This window comes from Haematobia irritans, chromosome 4 (assembly GCF_050003625.1).
Source record: "Haematobia irritans isolate KBUSLIRL chromosome 4, ASM5000362v1, whole genome shotgun sequence".
NCBI lineage: Eukaryota > Metazoa > Arthropoda > Insecta > Diptera > Muscidae > Haematobia > Haematobia irritans.
Window position 1 is genome coordinate 183,078,129 of NC_134400.1, and position 21,344 is coordinate 183,099,472.

General features: G+C 33.5%; 4 protein-coding genes across 5 annotated transcripts; 2 read left to right on the top strand and 2 right to left on the bottom strand.

Annotated features, from left to right (window-relative positions):
- Positions 1–3,282: 3,282 nt before the first annotated feature.
- On the top strand, positions 3,283–5,359 carry Acadvl (Acyl-CoA dehydrogenase very long chain). Its single transcript, XM_075306165.1, has one exon. It carries the CDS (start codon positions 3,373–3,375, stop codon positions 5,242–5,244), a length of 1,872 nt encoding a protein of 623 aa, XP_075162280.1. The 5' UTR covers positions 3,283–3,372; the 3' UTR covers positions 5,245–5,359.
- Positions 5,360–6,793: 1,434 nt separating this feature from the next.
- On the bottom strand, positions 6,794–9,605 carry LOC142234970 (uncharacterized). 2 transcript variants are annotated; one of them, XM_075306177.1, is made up of 3 exons: positions 9,405–9,605; positions 9,120–9,233; positions 6,794–8,161 (listed from the first exon to the last, which is right to left on the bottom strand). In XM_075306177.1, the coding sequence occupies exon 3, from the start codon at positions 7,986–7,988 to the stop codon at positions 7,164–7,166; it is 825 nt and encodes a 274-aa protein (XP_075162292.1). In that variant the 5' UTR covers positions 7,989–8,161; positions 9,120–9,233; positions 9,405–9,605; the 3' UTR covers positions 6,794–7,163. The 2 variants fall into 2 exon arrangements, with proteins under 2 accessions (XP_075162292.1, XP_075162291.1); XM_075306176.1 differs by having other exon boundaries at positions 6,794–8,208; positions 9,115–9,233.
- Positions 9,606–13,005: 3,400 nt separating this feature from the next.
- ebd1 (earthbound 1) lies at positions 13,006–16,843 on the top strand. Its single transcript, XM_075306166.1, has 2 exons — positions 13,006–13,862; positions 14,582–16,843. Exons 1-2 carry the CDS (start codon positions 13,776–13,778, stop codon positions 16,325–16,327), a joined length of 1,833 nt encoding a protein of 610 aa, XP_075162281.1. The 5' UTR covers positions 13,006–13,775; the 3' UTR covers positions 16,328–16,843.
- A 516-nt stretch (positions 16,844–17,359) lies between these two features.
- mad2 (mitotic arrest deficient 2) lies at positions 17,360–18,492 on the bottom strand. The gene is made up of 3 exons (XM_075306179.1): positions 18,266–18,492; positions 18,097–18,210; positions 17,360–17,912 (listed from the first exon to the last, which is right to left on the bottom strand). Exons 1-3 carry the CDS (start codon positions 18,369–18,371, stop codon positions 17,509–17,511), a joined length of 624 nt encoding a protein of 207 aa, XP_075162294.1. The 5' UTR covers positions 18,372–18,492; the 3' UTR covers positions 17,360–17,508.
- Between the last annotated feature and the right edge of the window lie 2,852 nt (positions 18,493–21,344).

The following is a 21,344-nucleotide window of genomic DNA, read 5'->3' on the forward strand; positions in this document are numbered from 1 at the left end:
GAAAAGTTTCAAAGCATACATTGTGTGTAATTCTATCTTTTAAAATTAATTCATTCAAGAGAGTAACCACCAAGGTTTAAAAGACGTAAAGTAAACTTTAAACGAAAGTATATTAGGGAATGTGTCATTATTGCCATTCAAATCGAAACATTGTTCAACAAGTGGAAAATGTAAAACAAAGAATTTTGAATATTTATCCATGTTTAATTCGAAATTTGAGAAAATATATTACGTATCGCATGAATAATTGCGATCATTTGAAGACCCTTTTTCGACACTTTTCTCTCATCATCTTGAAACAAGTTGAATATTTCAAATTTTTTTTCCAGAAAATAATTTTATTTGCAATTTTTATTTGTCACAATTGTCAGTTAAACATTGGCTTAGCTAGCAGTGTTCTCCTAAGAGTTGAAAACTACAATGTGTGCTCATTGTTAAGATACCTCAGAAACAGAAAAAATTAAATAAGTTCATGTAGATGGAAAGAATATTCAATTCAAAGATATATAATCATAGTTTAAAAAAATACTGCATGGTATTTCATAAGGGAAGTTGAGAAACACATAAAACCCCTTTAGCTCAGTTAGTTTTTTGTTAAACATTTTCTCTTTGTTTACCTCAGATGCTATGGACAGCAACGGAAATCAATTTACAGGATATGCAATTGGACTTAAACTATCATATTACTGCTAAATTTGGTCAATATTTACCTAATCAATCAATTAAATAAAATTACGTGCTAACTATTGCACCACGGATCTATTGTGGACAATGGACAGAATAGTCTAAGTGAGCCTGAGATAACGAGATACCACTATATCTAATCTATCGTAACCTACGTGCCTTAAAATTAGATATTTAAAAATAGTGTCAGTGATTTAAGTTTTGTGACAGCAGAACATATTATCGGCCCTTAGGACGGTATTAAGATCGCATTATCGTGCTAAAATAGTCAATTTTCACGGTTTATCGCCAAGTTATAACAAAATTTCTAATAGGAAGTTCTAATTTCATTCTGTTTTTACAGGTTTACTTTCGATTTTAGCGTCTAAACTCGAACTTAAAACCCAAACATTAAAAAAACGAATAAATAAAAATATCATTTTTATATATTTTTGATGAAGGAAAGTCTAAAGTCGGGCGGGGCCGACTATATTATACCCTGCATCACTTTGTAGATCTAAATTTTCGATACCATATCACATCCGTCAAATGTGTTGGGGGCTATATATAAAGGTTTGTCCCAAATACATACATTTAAATATCAATCGGAGTTAAAAATTGGCCTCTGTGGTCATATGAGTGTAAATCGGGCGAAAGCTATATAAGGGAGATATATCTAAATCTGAACCGATTTCAACCAAATTTGGCGCGCATAGCTACAATGCTAATTCTACTCCCTGTGCAAAATTTCAACCAAATTGGGGTAAAACTCTGGCTTCTGGGATCGTATTAGTCCATATCGGGCGAAAGATATATATGGGAGCTACATCTAAATCTGAACCGATTTCAATAAAATTTGGCACACTTGACTATAGTACTAATTGTTCTTCTTGTTCAAAATTTTAAGCAAATTAGGGTAAAACTCTGGCTTCTGGGGCCATATAAGTCTACATCGGGCGAAATATAAAGGGTGATTCTTTTGAGGTTAGGATTTTCATGCATTAGTATTTGACAGATCACGTGGGATTTCAGACATGGTGTCAAAGAGAAAGATGCTCAGTATGCTTTGACATTTCATCATGAATAGACTTACTAACGAGCAACGCTTGCAAATCATTGAATTTTATTACCAAAATCAGTGGCAGAAAATCCGCTTTTTTATCGACAAATTTTGTTCAGCGATGAGGCTCATTTCTGGTTGAATGGCTACGTAAATAAGCAAAATTGCCGCATTTGGAGTGAAGAGCAACCAGAAGCCGTTCAAGAACTGCCCATGCATCCCGAAAAATGCACTGTTTGGTGTGGTTTGTACGCTGGTGGAATCATTGGACCGTATTTTTTCAAAGATGCTATTGGACGCAACGTTACGGTGAATGGCGATCGCTATCGTTCGATGCTAACAAACTTTTTGTTGCCAAAAATGGAAGAACTGAACTTGGTTGACATGTGGTTTCAACAAGATGGCGCTACATGCCACACAGCTCGCGATTCTATGGCCATTTTGAGGGAAAACTTCGGAGAACAATTCATCTCAAGAAATGGACCGGTAAGTTGGCCACCAAGATCATGCGATTTGACGCCTTTAGACTATTTTTTGTGAGGCTACGTCAAGTCTAAAGTCTACAGAAATAAGCCAGCAACTATTCCAGCTTTGGAAGACAACATTTCCGAAGAAATTCGGGCTATTCCGGCCGAAATGCTCGAAAAAGTTGCCCAAAATTGGACGTTCCGAATGGACCACCTAAGACGCAGCCGCGGTCAACATTTAAATGAAATTATCTTCAAAAAGTAAATGTCATGGACCAATCTAACGTTTCAAATAAAGAACCGATGAGATTTTGCAAATTTTATGCGTTTTTTTTAAAAAAAAAGTTATCAAGCTCTTAACAAATCACCCTTTATATATGAGAGCTATATCTAAATCTGAACCGATTTCTTCAAAAATCAATAGGGTTCTATTCTGAGCCAAAACACATACTTGTGCCAAATTTGAAGCCGTTTGGATTAAAACTGCGAGCTAGACTTTGATTACAAATATGTGTTCACGGACAGAAGGACATGGCTATATCGACTCAAGAGCCCACCCTGAGCATTTTTGCCAAAGACACCATGTGTCTATCTCGTCTCCTTCTGGGTGTTGCAAACATTTGCACTAACTTGTAATACCCTGTTCCACAGTGTGGCGCAGGGTATAAAAATTGACTGGAACTTTTAGTCGACGCTACTATTCGGCGAAATCATTCTCTGTAAAGTAATTTTAGCGTTTATATTTATTTTCAGAGAGTTGTTATCACCGAAGATTAGTTTCAATAGTTTTATTTGAAATTACTTTGGAGCGTTTTTGTCCTCATAATTATTACTTACCACGTTCTTTCAAATATAAGAAAAGAGATGTGTTGCCACGAGTCTGAATATTTTTTTAGATCTCTATTTATAATTTAGTATATGTATGCAAGTACAAACAAATTATTGTATTCAAGTTAAAATCTGCAACACTCAGTTTTGACATTTAGAAAGGCCAATACTACCCAGGGTTGTATTGCAGTGATTGTTTTTGAACAAATGACAGCTGTAAACATCATCATCTCTTTTGGTTCATCTTGAGGGACAAAGAGTATTTTTAATTCAGTCTCCGATCAAAGTCCAAGGGGAATTGAGAAGTCAATTAGAAAAACTCGTTAGTAGCAAAATAGCAGCAAACAAAACAAAATGTTAAAAGTGATCGAAAAAATTGCTCCACAGAATAGAGCTAAGTATTTATTGCGTCTATATGCAACAGCAGCTCCAAAAGCCAGTACTGCAAAACGTGAAGTAAAGAAACCACAAGAAAATGCATCCTTCATGGCCAATATATTTCGTGGCAATTTGGCCTCGACACAGGTGTTTCCCTACCCTGATGTATTATCGGAGGAAGATAAAGAGCTTACGAGCAGTTTAATAGATCCATTCGAAAAGTTCTTCTTGGAAGTTAATGATGCTACTAGAAATGATGAAAATTCAAAAATTGATGATAACACCTTGGCCCAATTATGGGAGTTGGGCGCATTTAGCATACAAGTTCCACATGAATATGGTGGATTGGGATTGAATAACACCCAATATGGCCGTCTTTGTCAAATTGTTGGTGCCAACGACTTGGGTTTGGGTATTACAATCGGTGCACATCAAAGTATTGGTTTCAAGGGCATTTTACTATACGGAACCCCAGAGCAGAAAGCCAAATATTTGCCACAAGTTTCCACGGGTAAGGTCTATGCCGCTTTTGCTTTAACAGAACCTAGTGCTGGTTCAGATGCGGGATCTATTAAATGCAGAGCTGTTAAAAGTGCAGATGGCTCACATTTCATCCTAAATGGTTCAAAAATCTGGATTTCAAACGGAGGCATAGCAAATATCATGACAGTATTTGCTCAAACAGAAATGACAGACCCCGTTACCGGTCAAAAGAAGGACAAGGTAACAGCTTTCATAGTAGAACGAGGATTTGGAGGTGTCACCCATGGACCACCAGAAAAGAAGATGGGTATTAAAGCTTCCAATACGGCTGAAGTATATTTTGAAGATGTAAAAATACCCGCCGAAAATGTCTTGGGTCAGGAGGGTGAAGGATTCAAAGTAGCAATGAATATTTTGAATAATGGTCGCTTTGGTATGGGAGCTACCCTTAGTGGCACAATGAAGCATTGCATTGCAACAGCTGTAGATCACTGCAATAACAGAACTCAATTTGGTAAAAAGTTGAAAGAGTACAAAGCCATACAGGAAAAGATTGCCAAAATGTGTCTCATACAATACGCCACTGAATCCATGGCCTTCCAAATATCACAAAATATGGATGCTGGAAGCCAAGACTACCATCTCGAGGCAGCAATCTCCAAGGTATTTGCTTCCGAGGCGGCTTGGTATGTATGCGATGAATCGATTCAAATACTGGGTGGCATGGGCTTTATGAGAGCAACCGGTTTGGAACGTGTTATGCGAGATTTGCGTATCTTCCGAATTTTCGAAGGAACCAATGATATTTTGAGATTGTTTGTAGCTCTTACTGGAATTCAGTATGCAGGTTCTCACCTTCAAGAACTACAGAGAGCATTCAAAAATCCTGCAGCCAATTTGGGATTGATCTTCAAAGAAGCCTCCCGTCGCGCAGCATCTTCGGTTGGCATCGGCGGTATTGATTTGTCACCTCACGTTACTCCTCACCTAACGGATTCTGCCAAAGATGCCGGCGAATGCATTGATATATTTGGAAAAACTGTGGAAACACTTCTAGTCAAATATGGCAAAAATATTATACATGAACAGAATGTGCTAAACAGATTGGCTGATGCCGCTATTGACATTTACTCCATGGTTGTAACTATGTCTCGCTCAACGAGAGCCATAAACGAGAAGTTACCAACAGCCGACCATGAAATTGCTCTAACAAAAGCTTGGTGCTATCAAGCCAACGAAAGATGTCGAACGAGTCTAAAACATGCAACATCATCGAGTCACAATAATTCGTACAAGGAATTGTGTGATATAGCGAATACTGTCTTAGAAAATGGTGGAGTAAAAACCACCCACATTGTAGGTTAAGTTTTAATGAAAACGAATGTATTTTAATTTTCCACATGCATATAAAGTAACACAATAAAATTGTGCCCCAAGAACTTAAGGTAATTATTTTGTTTTGGAGGCTCACAAAAATCTAGCTCAATTATTTTCATACCAAGTTGTTGAGAGATAATATTTTTGTAAAAATTCTTACAATAAAATAGAATATCATGCAACCATTTACAATTCGAAATATATTGTTGTTAGTGTAATTTTCAATAAACGTGCCTTTATATTAAAAATCTCCAAATAACCAAATTTCTTTTAAATGTTGTAGAAAATGAATCATTCGTTATATTACTTTTGTAATATATGAACTTTGTAGCCACCTTTAACTACAGTATGGTATTAACAATTAAAATGGTATAATTAATACGGTATTTTGTTATTATACATTGCTTTAATTTTTGTATTGGATATGGTCAGTGAATAAGAAACATGTCGCTGACAATCTTTTATTTGGCAGGGTCTGTAATTGATTTATATAAGATCCGGGTGAACATACAAATGATGATCTTTGGAACTGATTCAATGAAGACACCTAAGACAATGTATGTTTGTACACACATACACATGTACATATTGTTTTATTCAATAGGAAAATAGTTTATATTGACATCGGTAAAAAGACTAAGCACTGATATGATTGCTTTATCAATACATTTCCAGACAATCTCAAAGGTGTTTTTTTACTGATTAAACCTTTGCAAACATAGACATAAACTGTGGTTATCAATATATTTAGCACAGAAACTTTCACAACTATGCAGTTAACGTTTTGTTTTCTATTTTTAAGTTTCCTTTTGTGGGCAAATATATCAGCAATGACAAATTATTATAATTGAGAGAGGATAGATATAGTATATGTGACAATTTTGGAAATGTTTTATTTGGATGAAATATCCTCTAGTCATAAGAGTAGCCAGATGCCACAAAGATCTAGTTTCGAAGTTAGCTTTTGGAAATGACTTAATGAGACTGGTTCCATTTTATATTACACGTAATGTATAAACTAACAAAATGTATCCAGTTTACGAAATAAGTTTTTGTTGCGTGTATGTAGCTAGTGTAGGCTATATAGCCTACCCTAGCTACAGAAATGGGCGACAAACTCCACATATAAAAATTTGAATTTATTTTACTTCATTACTGCAGTCATATTTAAAGGAACAATAATTTCATTTATGTACAACCAAACTAGGCTGGTTTCTCAATATCTTATTATTTATCATGTGGCTATAAGAGCTGATCCCATACAAAACTATAAATATATTAAACAATTTTACCTTTAACTTTTAATTTATTTTATTTTCATATGTAACTAAGCCTTACAAAGGCCTTATACAGTTACTTAAATCAACATTGATTGTTGATTGTTTCAACCTTTTTTAATACTCAGAGTATATACTCCAGAATAGATACCAGCGGTTTGTTACTGATACACACATGGATCAAAACGCGGACAAATATAAATCACAATATATAGAGAATAGTAAACAATGTTTTTTAAAGAAAATAAAGCAACATTCGATTTAAATAAAAATAATTTTTCTTTATTATTCATAGTTAAAAGCTACAGCATTTTCCGTCTTTAACCATTTCTTCAGATTCGCAAATTGCTTGAAGGAGTTTCGTCTTCACAATTCGTTGCTGGGACTTTTCCAAACGTGTTTTTAAATACATTTCTTTGAAAAATAAATATCTTAATATTAACATTATCAATTAATAATTAATTTAATGATTTAATAATTTATTTAGCGTCAGAAAAACGGTCCTCAGAGTATAAACTCCAGAATATATACCAACTGATAAACATATGGATCAAAGACCGGTCAAATATAAATCAAAATATATAAAGAATAGTAAACAACATTCGATTTAAATAAAAATAATTTTCTTTATTATTCATAGTTAAAAGCGACAGCATTTTCCGTTTTCAACCATTTCTTCAGATTTGCAAATAGCTTGAAAAAGTCTCTTAGTTCGGAATCCGATTTGTGAACAGATGAAATATCTTCATCTGTGTCGCTTCCTCTAAGGCGACAAAGGCATTTTACTTTTAATTCTCCAATGGGCTTTATTTGAGTGGCGGTTATTTTTGTATTATCGAGGTCGCATTTATTAACATATGGCGTCAAGATCTTTGCTGATTGCATATTTAAAGAAAGTGGGGATACATTCGTGTTTTTATCGAAATACGTAGTACTAGATCTTTGACATGACATTATTATATTCGTTTGAACATCATGTGTATTCGTCTTTGTTGATTGTTTTAACCCTTTTTCTGATTCACTTTTATTGTTAAAGCAAATAACTGAATTTTCCGCCTCCGTTGCAGTTCTTTCGTTGAATAGTTTAGTTTCGATTCCATATAAACTTTTAGGAGTGGATACTTGAGGCGGTTTCTTTTTCATAAAGTAATTTAGAATTTTTTTAGAATTCGTCTTTGCGACATCATTTCTTATATCGATATCAAGGGCTGTTCTTTTTTTTTGCGAATGTGCTACATCTCGTAGATTGTAACATGCTTTCTTATGTTCAATATTATTTTTTACTAAAGAATTACGTGATCGTTTACCCAATTTACCATTTAATAAAATTGGGGTAGAAGATTTTGGCGTAGTTGTGGTCGATTTTGAATTTGTTTGAGAAACATCCAACTTTGAAGCTTTTGTATTGCCCAAAATGAGTTCAGTAGCAGTCTCTGTTGTTTTATTGTTAGGCATTGGTAAACTACTATTTGATTGAGATTCCAACTCATAAATAACAAATCCTGAAATTTCGCTTTGACCACTGTTTGGCAAACAAGAGTTGCATCTTTATACTCGTCTCCAGTAATTGAATCTCCGGTAGATAGGGAAGGAATGCTTATAAATTCTTCGGAAACGAGTAAATTTTCCTGTTTAATATAATTCTCGTAAGTTTGATTCATTATTAAAAATGTATCTGGAAATTTAAATTTAATGTTTTATATTAATGTAAAACGTTCACAAATGAAATCTTCATAAATTTGGGTACTATGTTCGGTTTTTCCAGCAAAACTAATCTTAAAAAAAGTGCAAAAATATATACGACGACGTACAGTTTAATATTTTAAAATTTATTAAAAAAAGTAACCGTGAAAAAAAAGTTGATTTTTATTTATTTATTCAGTCTTTGGATAAATTACAATATAATCCTTACAGGCTTGCTAGTATGCATCAAAAACTTATTTCTTAAAGATTCACTAGTTTCTAAAATAAAATACATCCAAAATTTGATTGAAAACGTTCAAAGGCATAGAAAAATCAAGATTCCAGTTTAAGTTTATTGAATTAAAATCTCTTAATGCTCTTGTAATAGGCTCGAAAATCGAACGTACACCCAAAGAAATTTGTTAGTAGGGACAGCAGAAAAGTCTGCTAAAGCAGCAGAAAGTCTGCTGAAAAAGGGACAGCAGCCACTGTTTGCTGAAATAGCAAACATTTCCTACTATTTTATTTATCTCGATTATACAAAAACATGTTTTATTTTGACTAAAACAAATAAAAATGTCAACTTAGGATCTATCCTAACATAATTAAAACAATATTTAATGAATATCTATAGTATTTGACCAAAAATCTGAATATTTATCGAATTGAGACATAACATCAAACAAAATGTTTGCTGATCGTATTTAGGAGCTTGTAAGTATATTACAGTGCAAAAACATACCAAAAACTACTTTTGATTCTTAAATTTGCTTTGAAGAAAAATTTATAACCTAAAAATTTTATAAGTTGTTGTTCATTAGGCCCTGAAGTACAAAAATATAACAGCAGACATCGACTGCTGTTTTTAGCAGACTTTTTTCTATGAGTGTATACTTACCTTACAGGCCGTTATTAAGATTTCATTATCGCGCTAAAACAGTCATTTGTTCACGATTCCTTTTTTTCATAATTCATTTTAAAGAAAAACTTTTTCAATTGTTGATTTGAATCATTCCCCTACAAATTATAGTAAAATTAGAAAAAGTGATATTTTTATCTGCTTTACCACAAAGCAACTTTCCATTTTATTGTATAGAAACACTGTATGTTGAATAAATGTGGCCCTCTAGCATCACAGGTATGGCAACACCTTGTTATTTGTTTTGACAGCATACGTCGTTCACTCACCACACAAAACAAACGTAAATAGCGCAAAACTAATGTTACATCGATTTTTTGAACTAATATTTTTATTTAAATAACCTAATTTCCTCCAATTTTCCAAAAACGATTACAATCCGGCCCGATTACAATCCTAAAATGATGAGCTGCTGAGCGTCGATAAGCCAATTGGCGAATGACTTTTTCCGTTGGTGGTGTTGTCAAAAAAACTGTTTTGTCAAATGGTAAAGCTTTGAAAGTTTCGACAGAATAATTGTAGGGCTTTTAAGCTTCCAATGGACAATAATTAACAATACAACGTACAAAGATCTCCCCATAGACGTTTATTACCATACATATTTGCCATAAATTTTAGATTTCTCAAAAAGGTTAAGAGCTACTCTAGCCCTTAATATAAGTAGGCAAACATTCAAACTTTGTCATTCAATTCTTTTATCCCTATATCATGTGTCCATAATATTTTTATGATATTGCATAATAGGCTGTTAAATAAATATTGAACACCCATTAGTACTATCCAAAAAAAATTTCAGCTGGTTCGAATCATGGCTTCACACTTCTCAAAATTGTTTTCTAGATCGGATGTTAGTTCCTACGGAGCCTATGTCAGACTTTGCTCCTAAGTAATATGTTTAGTATGGACGTATTAAATTCAATGCAATTTGGAGCCAAGTAGACCATTTTGTTGTATCCACTCCGAAAAGAAAACAAGTCAAATTTGAAAGACATACAGGGAGGAATATAGTATGATAATAGATATACTTAAAGTACAAAATGTGTTTTCCTCAAATGAAAACTGAACGGAAATATGCTGTAAATAAATAGGTTTAAATATACAGCTTATTTCCGTTCAGTTTTCACTTGAGAAAAACACAGTCTGTGGGAAACACAAGGCGCCATCTCTGAATTCCCTTTTACACACACCCTGTTGTTTTAGCAGAATTTTCTGCTTTCATGTAATTTTTATATTGTATAACCCCCATAGCACCGGATGAAAGAGATCTGCCAGGGCAGATCAGTGAAAATTAAGCAAATGCATCTTCCTCAATACCTTTTTATCAGCGATTAACCAAGACCCACATACCGCATAATTTGTCCTGCTAAATCTAACCGAATGACAAAAAATTCAAATGTAGAAATCAGTCTATTACCTATATATAGACCGATATGGGGATATATAGAACGATATACCACATATCCGGCGACCTATAGTAATAAGAAGTCAAGTGAATTTATCAATTCGTTAGAAAGCTTTATTTCAACACAACATACGGACACGGCTAGATCTACCCACTAGCAAAAATATACCCTTATGTTCGGAAATCCGGAATCGCAAATCGAATTAATTTATTTCTTTTAAAGCGAAAGAAAAAGAGATACTCGCCAAATTAGAACCAATTCTAATTTGATCTTCTCATTAAAGAGAACTATATTGCCAATTTGAAAAAATCAACACGAATATAATTAAAAATAAATTAAAATAGTTAGGGCATGATATTTACACAAAAAATACACAAAATGTTTATTTCAATTCCATATTATTTTATGCTTATCAAAGCTTTATACGAAATAAGCAGAAAATTCATGCCACTGTGAAAATGGTCCACAATGGAAATCTGAAATAAATAACGGTTCTGTTTCGTAGTTTTCCTTTTGGTCTGCCTTATTTACATTTTATTTACTCTTCTCTACTATTTTGTGGTGAAACAAGCAGTGATTATATCTTTTTCTCCAAACTTTAATACACATTTCAAAATGGGTCGCCACACTACGGTTGATATGCGAAATTTAATTATCGAGCACTATAAAAATGGTAAAAGTCAAAGAGAAATAGCGCAAATAGTTAAAAAAGCACGCACAACAGTGGAAAATATTATTCGCCGATATAAAATTGAAGGACGTGTTATAAATAAGCCGAAAATCAGCCCAAAAAAGCTTTTTAGCGAACTTCAAGAAAGGTGGATAGTCAAGCAAATTAAGATTAATCCAAAGCTGAGCGCTCTTAAACTTCGGGATATAGTTGAACATCATTCCAATATAAGCTGTAATGCCGAGACAATAAGCCGAATTCTCCGAAAAGATGGACTAAATGGCAGAGTAGCACGCAAGAAGCCCTTTGTAAGTCAAAAGAATAGAAAAATTCGGTTGCAATTTGCCCATAGCTATGCGGGAAAGGAGTTTTCTTTCTGGAAATATGTTTTGTTTACGTATGAGAGCAAATATAACATTTTTGGGTCAGATGGGCGGGTAAATGTTTGGAGAAAATCCAATCAAGAGATGAATCCAAAGCATTTGCGCCCAACGGTTAAACATGGTGGCAGACATGTAATGGACTGGGGTGCATGTTCGGCAGCTGGCGTTGGTAAATATTGTAAATATGGCATATTGTTGATGGGAATATAGACAGAATACAATACTTAAAAGACAACCTTAAACAAAGTGTTGAAAAACTTGGCATAAAGGACACATTTCATTTTTATTAGGATAATGATCCGAAACATACGGCCGGAATTGTCAAAGAATGGCTTTTGTATCATTGCCCCAGAGTAATCAAAACTCCTCCACAATCGCCAGATTGGAATATCATAGAACATTTGTGGCAAAAATTGGAAATTGAGATACGAAAACATGATATTTCAAACAAACAAGTCTTAAAAAAGGCTCTCCTGAAAGAGTGGGATCGAATAAGTCAAAAATATACCAGAAAACTTGTGGAATCTATTCCAGATCGCCTTAAATCAGTCATTCGTCAAAAGGGATACCCAAATACCCAAGCAAATATTAAAACCCTGCTCAATTTCCATTTTTTTCATATTAAATTCACTTTAGTTTAAGCGGACCATTTTCACTGTGACATGAATTTCTTTCATATTTCCTGTTAAGTCCATATATTTTTACTATGTAAATGAATTAATCAACTTTCGTATATTATTTTTATTCAAAAATAATTAACAAGGTTATTTATATTAGTTATTTTGTATAATTTCATTTATTTCTTTGACTTCCTACATTTAAAGCGTTTTGTTACAAGTGAACCATTTTCACTGTGACCCACTGTATATATTGCTTACATAAAATTCGCCCAAACCTTATTTACTTGTTTCTTCTTGTTTCAATTCCTTGCAGTAAGGAAATTTTCCAAGTGTACTCATTGCAGTCCAATTATGCATATTTTATAATAATAATAAAGTTATAAATTAAATGCAAAAAAAAATTATTGCACATATTGGCCTCCCTAATATACATTAGAGAATCTCGCATAATGCGCAAGATCGGAAAGAAAAAAACGTACAAAATAAAGTCTATGGACAAAATTTATTTGATTGAAAACGTAATAAGGGAAGGGATGGTGTAAAACCACCCCCTCTCCGGCAAGCATAACGGTGTTAAACTAATGTTATGAATATCTTAAAAAAAAAACAACAACAAACACATACCGCATATTTACCATGCAAGTGTAAGTGTTTGTAAATACGAAATACCCCATGCGACCCTAACGAGAAACATGGCACCGGCGCAATATATTTCCGCTGCTCTTCTGTCTGGTTATATTGAATTGAATTTTTGATAAAGAAATATAGAGCTGGTGAAATGCATGAATATACATTAGTACAAAGAAATGTGTGTCGCAAAATGCGAGTGTATGCGCGCTGACGAGAGCACTCTCACCATGACCCAACTCTCTCCGTAAAGCCATTACTCTCCGGCTAGCTGTCACATTCAGAAACAATGCGGTTGTTTCCCCATTGCATAAAACCCAACGTTCTAGTCATCTCTAAAGCGTCGTGGAAGCGTGAATTCTGTCATCTGTGGAGTAAACTAAAAGCAAAACCCTCAACAGCACAAAAACAACAACAGCAAATAACCATAACAAAGCATAGGAAAAACTCACATGCCATACCGTCGGTAGGGTGGTATATATTCCGAGCATTGTGTTGGTGTTAGCGTATTTTCCTAACTGCTTGACTGTGGGGCTGTTTTTGCGTGATATAAAGAAAAAGGCCAAGTAGGAGAGACATGAAACTGCCCCCATAGAACAAAATATATGAAACGATATGGACACACATTGACATATAAAACAAAAAAACGAAAGAAATACAGAGCCGTAGTTTTGCCCCAATATAAAATAAACTAAAATAAAAATAAAATAAACGAAAAACGTTGAATATAGCCGAGTTTAACAAAACATTTTAAGATCTACATTGAATGCTTATCAGTTCATATTTACACTATTCTACAGAAAAAATATAAATAATAGGATACGCATAAAGAAGCCAACATTTGCTCCAAGTGAGTTGTTTTGTGTAAAGAAAAAAAAATTGAAAGGATACAAATCCAACCATAATTAATTTTACATCATATCGTTGTCCATAAATTATGAGGAACTCGACAGACAGTGATTGTAAGAGTAGTAGTACTACCAATGTCAACAAATATGTCACCATTGCGACCGCACCGAACAAGGTGAGTTTTATTTATATGTGAATTATATAGCGTTTAATTGTATTTTCATGACAATGAGGCAACACTTGCTACATCATTATGAGTAAAAAAAAATAAATACTAGAATTTATCGAATGGATAGTTGACGTGGTGCTGTTGTGAATTCTTCATTGCGCCGAAGCAGAAACCATTGCTCTCACATTCAAATCAGCCATTCAACGTCAGTCTATCATGCGTTTTAGTTCTCCTTCTCCGAATATATTACACTAGCTTACAACTATTGCATTTCATTTTATTTAGAACAGCAGGATTGCTTATTTCGAATTCCCAAAAACTAAAATGCTATTAATTGCGAAATTGTTCCTCTAATATTTTATATTTTTAAATTAAAATAAATAAATGATCAAGCTTTGACCTATTGCAATAATCAGCACATATAAGAAATGCAATAAATTCAACCAATTTCTCGAAATATACCCTAAAACTCTATGTGTTCAGAGTATAATAAGCTTTGATGTGTAACAATATATTTGTTCTAGGGCCAAATATGTTCACAGGTCACTTAAGACGGCCGCTGAGTCGAAGTACCCCAGGGTGTCTGTCCGCCTATCCAACATACTTAAACAAATATAATCATGTGCGATAACACTTAAGCCCGCACATGTATATTTGACAAAAGCAAACTAAACGAAATAAAAAAGTTGCATCCATTCATTTTTTTTGTTTTTCTTCTTTTGCAGGAGCCTCGGGTGGAAAAAGTAATGTTCGATAATCGCATCAAGAGGAAAAATGTTCTCGCATTGAATGAGAAAGTTGCAGCCATACGGGAGTATGAAAAACGTCCAATATACAAGCGCATTGGGCGCATGTTCCAATGCAGCCCTGATCAAATAAAACGCATTGTTCAGCAAAAGGAGGCAATACTAAATGCGTGGGAACAAAGAACACGAAAGTGCCGTGATTCAAAGACGTTGGAAATGAAAGTAGTACGTGTTTCAATGCTTGGCAAAGCTGTATACGAATGGATACGCCGTATGATGTACTACAAAGACATTCTCATTACCGATGGTCTTATACAAAAGATGGCTTTGCAATTCAAAAGCGCCATGGGCTTGCAAAATTTCTTCCCCCATCAGGAATGGTGTGATAAATTTCGGGCTACCTACAAGATATATACGTGCGATAGTAAGACTTTAAATATCTCATATACTCAAGGCCATTCGGTTCAAATTAAAGACGTCATGAAAGACGTCCTCTCCGAATGTTGTCCGGATGATGGTGAGGATGAGAATGGCACTGACGAAAATGGTATAACTATAGACGATGATTGTAGGAGCATTGAAAGCATAGAAGATGGAGAAGGAAAACTGCAACAAAACTCAAATGCGAAAGAGAAATTGAAAAACAAACTACTTTGCAAAGAGGGTAATAAAAATACAGGCCTTCCAACTAAAACAACTGCTTCTAATGTTCCCACTATGCACCAGTTGGTGGCATTGCCAATTCCAGGAAATGGATTGGCGGGTGGACAAAAGGTTTTGGTAGCTACACCAATTGTTACCCCTGGACAAAAACAGGGTTCTGGCCCAATGACAATGACCATTATACCTTTAGCAACATTAGGACAGCATGCAAATAATTTAAATGCTTCATCTAAACCCTCTACTTTGAACAGTAATAACAGTACCATACCCCAAACGTCAGCTTCAAGAAATGAAAAAAATGATGATATCGCTATTCCAAATCCAATTGTAGAAATAAAAAAGGAAATCAAAGAAGAGCCACATGATGAAGAATTCGTAAGTGAACAGAAAGATGCCAATGATACGCAGAAAGAGACAGAAATTAAAATAAAAAAAGAATACATATCCGACGAAGAAAATGATTTTCCAACGCCTGCTAGACAAACAACACATCCAGCAATGCCCACATTATTACCAGCTCATGTGGTTGCTATACCAATACATAATAAAGATATGTTAGAAGAATCGTCAAAGGACTCTTTGGATGATTTGACTTTATCATCATTAAGAAAAAGAATAAAAACAGAGTCTAAGGAACAGGATATGGGTACAGAAAATGTGGAAAAAGGTAAAAATGACGACAACAACAAAACGTTTTCAACTGAAACAATTCCTGCTGCAAACATGCCTCCAATGCCACAGCTAACGAAAGCCCCCACATTGAGTTCATCCCCTATATCGCCTTCAGGACAAAACCATTCGCAGGCTCAGTCTTCAAGCACAACCAGATATGCAAATCGTAAAAGACCAGTTACAATAGAACAAAATAGCAAATCTCAAGAATTGCCGGCAATTCGATCATGCTCTGAAGCTCGCAAATATTTAAAGCTTTTGGAAGACTTTGCTCTGGAACGTGAAAACTTCCGTCTAATCGGATTAATTGGGCGAGCTGATGAAGTTTTAAGGGAATTGGATAGAAAACAGATACCAGAAGATGAGAACGAAGACGTGGATATTGATTAAATGTCCCAAAAATAGATTAAGTACAGATGTAAGACTTGGAGCCATTACCAAAACCGAAAAACCAAAGCACATACAATTTTATAATTATAAGAAGTATACAAATTTCATTAAATAATATGATTGAATTGAAGATAAATTAAGTCTAACAAAAAAGAATTCAAAGGCTGGACCTTGAGCGCTTTGAAGAAAAAATATATATGTAATATATATTTAAACTACAAACTTTTCAAACAAACTGTGTATATTATATTCATAATTTAGAGTATGTAGTCCAAATAGAATTTTCCAAGAAAATTATAAAAAAATACACATATTTCTTTTCTTTTATAAAAATGTAAATACAACCAAAGAGCAATTATAAAATAAATGAATTGAAAAAAAAATAAATAACTTTGAAAAGTTCTTGGCTTGACACAAAAAATGATCCATAAATATGACATGTGTGGGATCATTAGTTAATAAATTATAGCATTTTTCTTGAAGCAATCTTATTTCAACGATTGCCTCTTCAATCGATGCAGTTTCTCCCATGCACTTCCCCCAATTCATAGATATGTTACGTTGTTGTTACTAACTCCTGGCGCACATCATCAAAAGTGCATTTTTTTACAACTCTATGCTTCAAAACACCCACCTTTTTTTTCAATCAGTCCCATAAGAAAATGTTGATGGTGCTGTCAGTAGCAACATTTTTTGGTTGTAAAGGAGGAATCACCACTTTAGCTAAATATTGAAACACTTTGGATTTAACAAAACTTGCAAGAAAATATGATTTTATAAACAAAATGAAGTTGATTTTCCAAAATTAACTTTTACAATTTTTGCAAATCGACTTTTGAAATTGGTCAAAAACCAATCACCGTTTTATACCGACCAAACACGCCTAATTTAACGAAAAATTCGTATTTGATAAGAATTCAGCAAAAGTAACCTTTTCAATAACGGCGAAAGTCAGATGTCGACTTTTATATAGGTTTCCCAAAATCGTCCAACAATCTTCTAGATGGGTGTCAATAAGTAAGATCAAAGAAATATGGATCCCCAAAATTTAGTTTAATTATTTTTAATAACAAATTTTTGCATGCAAGACGTATAGAAAGTAGGACGTGATAGTTAAGCAATAAGTTAGTGATACAAAATATATTGGACGCTTAAAATAAAATCATTAATTTATCTTAATGCTACGAAGCCATCTTATAATTAACTACAGTGTCGACTTTGTGCAACCCAGTCGAAAAGGAGCGCAGTTGTACCGATTGAGCATTTTGGATAAACGCTGGACCTGTTTCATCCCAACTCTCTGGTATATTACATGATTGTAAAGTGTGAATCATGACGTCAAAGGTACAAATACAGTCCAATAGGGGCAAATAAGTCACAGTGGCTGAAATTTGGCGCATCACATCTCTTATCTCGTTTTGTATACGTTTAAGTTCTTTGGATGAAGTCAGCTTCTGTGGATCGGCTGTATCGCCATCGCCCAACTCTGCATTCATTTTGAAATCCCAACATTCTAGCACTTCTTTTGTGTGTGCATTTGTTATAACCATGGATATTTTATTGATCATATTTTTCGAAAGCCATTCTGGACGGCATCACCACGATAGAAGCACAAGGATATAATTAAATTAATATATTTTAGTTTTATACCGCTAAATCAAAATTTAATTGTAAATTATTGTGTTCCAAAACTCTATCAAATGTAATTCTTTGAAAGGTTGTTGGATTCCGAAATTCTTCAGGTTTGATTATTTATCATAGCAACTTACCTTCAGTTTGCTCCAACACTTTCTGGAGAAACTCTTCTATCTTTGGATCCTTGGACATGAGTATTGTTAAGCCATACTGTTGTGTTGCGGAAAAAGATTCGGCCGGATAAATTCCTGTTGTTGCATTCAATATCATCATATTGTTTACATGAAATACTGGCCAACTTACCTCTTTGAAAGAGAATTGAGTTTATTCCATACTTCAGATATTCTGCAATAATTTGAGCTGATCCATTTAAAGTAATACAATTCTTTGTTGCTTGAGTTGTAGACATCTTGGAAGCTTACTACTTCGATTTGAAGATTTGAATGCTGAACAATGCAAATAAAAATTAATTTTATAACAAAATTTGCGCCAATGGAGTCGCGTAGTGTTGGGAAAGTAACTAGTATTTGATTATAAGTACTCGATACTGACTGATGTATTGAGTACTCGTTACTACTAAGTGAGTACTCAATATCTTCAATACAATCCCAATAAACATCACCCGGGATAAATCCCGTCCGGAAATACCGTAATTTTCGGGATGGTATTAATCCCGAATCCCGAGATTTTTTATTTTGAATCCCGGGATTTTTCGGGATTCCGAAAAACTAATTCATATTTGTTAAATTTGTGGCTGTTTAGCATTATTTATTAATAAATTGGAGTCTTCATTCAGTGTAAACTGCCCTTAGATTTCATACCCGAAAAATTGAGTTAATAAAAACATTTATGGTACACGTCGGTGTTATTACATATGGGGTATACTATAAAAAGCACATTCGTCGACAGCCCTACAATAAACACAAACGTTTGAAAAATGCTAAAATTCAATAATTTTTCAAAAATTGTCCTATAAGGCGTTGGTTGATTAAATAAATGAATAAATAAATATTTCAAACAATTATAGGGTATATTTATGTTGAGAAAATCGCGTTCTCAACAAAAAACAGCCATTACACTCAATTGAGCTGATCCATTTAGAGTAATACAATTCTTTGTTGCTTGGGCTGTAGATATCTTGGAAGTTACTGTTCGATTTGAGGATTTTAATGCTGAACAATGCAAATAAAAATTGTATACCTTGCGCGTAGAATAAGTTGTCGTACGGTGTCAGGTTCTTGTAGACAGTGTGCGTTAAGGTAAGTAATATGTTCGCTTTTCGAGTTGAAATTTTCGCGGTTGCTTTATTAAAACAGTTCAATATAAAGCAGATAAATTAACTCAATTGATACGCAGTAATCGGGAAAACAAATTGATTTTCAACTCTAAAGGTGAGTATTAAGTTCGAGTTTAGCCGCTAAAATCGCTAAAGTGAAAACTAAATCAGTAAGAAAAATGCATGAAATTATACGTATTTGTTGCAAATTTTATTATAACTTGATGGGGAAAAGCCCAAAGCACGTTTTTAGCGGCTAAACTCGAACTTAATACCCACCTTAAAACCGAACATTGTACTTACCTTTAAGAAGCATTGTCATACGTGCAATTTTCGGTACTGTGAAATTCTTAATTTTGAAAGTATAAATTGCTCAAATAGTAATATTTTGCTAGAGCTGTTTTTTTATGATAGTTTACTACTTCGAATATTCCCAATAAACACAAACGTTTGAAAAATACTAAAATTCAATAATTTTTCAAACATTTTTTCAAAGGATTAGGGTAATATTCAAGTTGAGAAATTGTTGAGAAAATCGCGTTCTCAACAAAAAACAGACATTACCCTCAACAGTAAATTTCAACACAATAGCAATAATTTCTCAATTGTAATCCTCAAATTGAAATGCATCGCTACTCAATAATTTGTCAAACAGTTTTCAATGTGAGAAAAATAAAAAATTACCATTGTTGCGAATACTTTCAAACCACAATTTGTATGAAAGTCAATCCTAGTTCTAACTGGAAGTCAATACTAAATTTCTAGGGATTTTGTAAATTTTATTATTTTTTCGTTAACAAATATAATAATCTTAAAAATAACATTAATAATATATAAAAATAATAATATAATACCAATCAAAATGTAATTATCTTATTAAACGTATTAATAAATAAAACTATGAATACAACTTAAAATATCTTAAACATTTTTACATGTATAATTCCATTTCCTCCATAATGTTAGTGTCATTAATATGCTGGCAATTTGAAATAATTACTATCGAGGAACTTGCTGGCTTGTGTGTTAGAATAGATTCCAGCAAGAGGAAATCACAAAATATCAAACTGATGACGGGATGTAAATTGATGTAATGCACATTTTCATCCAGCAGTTCTTGATATAGGAATTGTTGCACTTTTGTTTAATTGATTGCACTTTGTAAGTTTTCTGAAAACTTTTCTTTGTTGTTTCCTTCATCGGTTTTTCATCGGCCAACATCTTCCAAGAATATACCATTCAATGATTTTAGTTTTCTGCAAAACAATCGAGTTTTGTGATTTCCATTATGTTTTCATTTCACTTTTTATTTTGACTTACCAATTTGTATTTCTTCCAACTGACCACGTACTTCGTGATTTCCTCAAAAACGTTGGTGTTACAAAATTGTTGTTATTAAAATACTGGCAATTTTCAGGAACTTGATGTCCAGATAATTGGAATAAATTTCCAGCAATTTCAATTCACAAAATAACAAATTAAACCGATGATGCGATATAAATTAAACTATATCACATCGATAGTTTAATTTATATCGCATCATCGGTTTAATTTGTTATTTTGTGAATTGCGAATTATCATCCAGTAGTTTTTGATATGGAAAAGCATAAATACCAAGTTTTTTTGGTTGCACTTTGATTTATGGAAACTTTCTCTTCTCGATAAGCCACTACCATTTTTCATCGGCCAGCCTCTTAAGGTGTCCAAGAATCAGCATCCAAATATTTTAGTTGTCTGCAAAGGGATTTGAGTTTAGTGACTTCCTTAAAGTTTTCATTTCGTGTTTTAGTTTTACTTACCAATTATTATAAGCAATTTCAATTGATTATTAAAAAATTTCCACATTTTTGTATTTCTTCCACGAACTTTGTTGTCCAAAGTAGTATTGAAAACCATGTGGTTTTTTCGTTGCATTTCAGGGTAGTGTTTTGTCAAAGTTCTCTCCAATTATCTTCAACACATTTTCAAAGTTTTCGTCAACATTTTGCCAAATTGGTTGTATTTCGCAAACAATTTGAAGATGAATTGAAGATGAGCTTTTTCAAGTCAAGTTGAATTTATGTTGAAAATGATATTTACCCTCAAACTGAAGAGGTGTTGCATTTG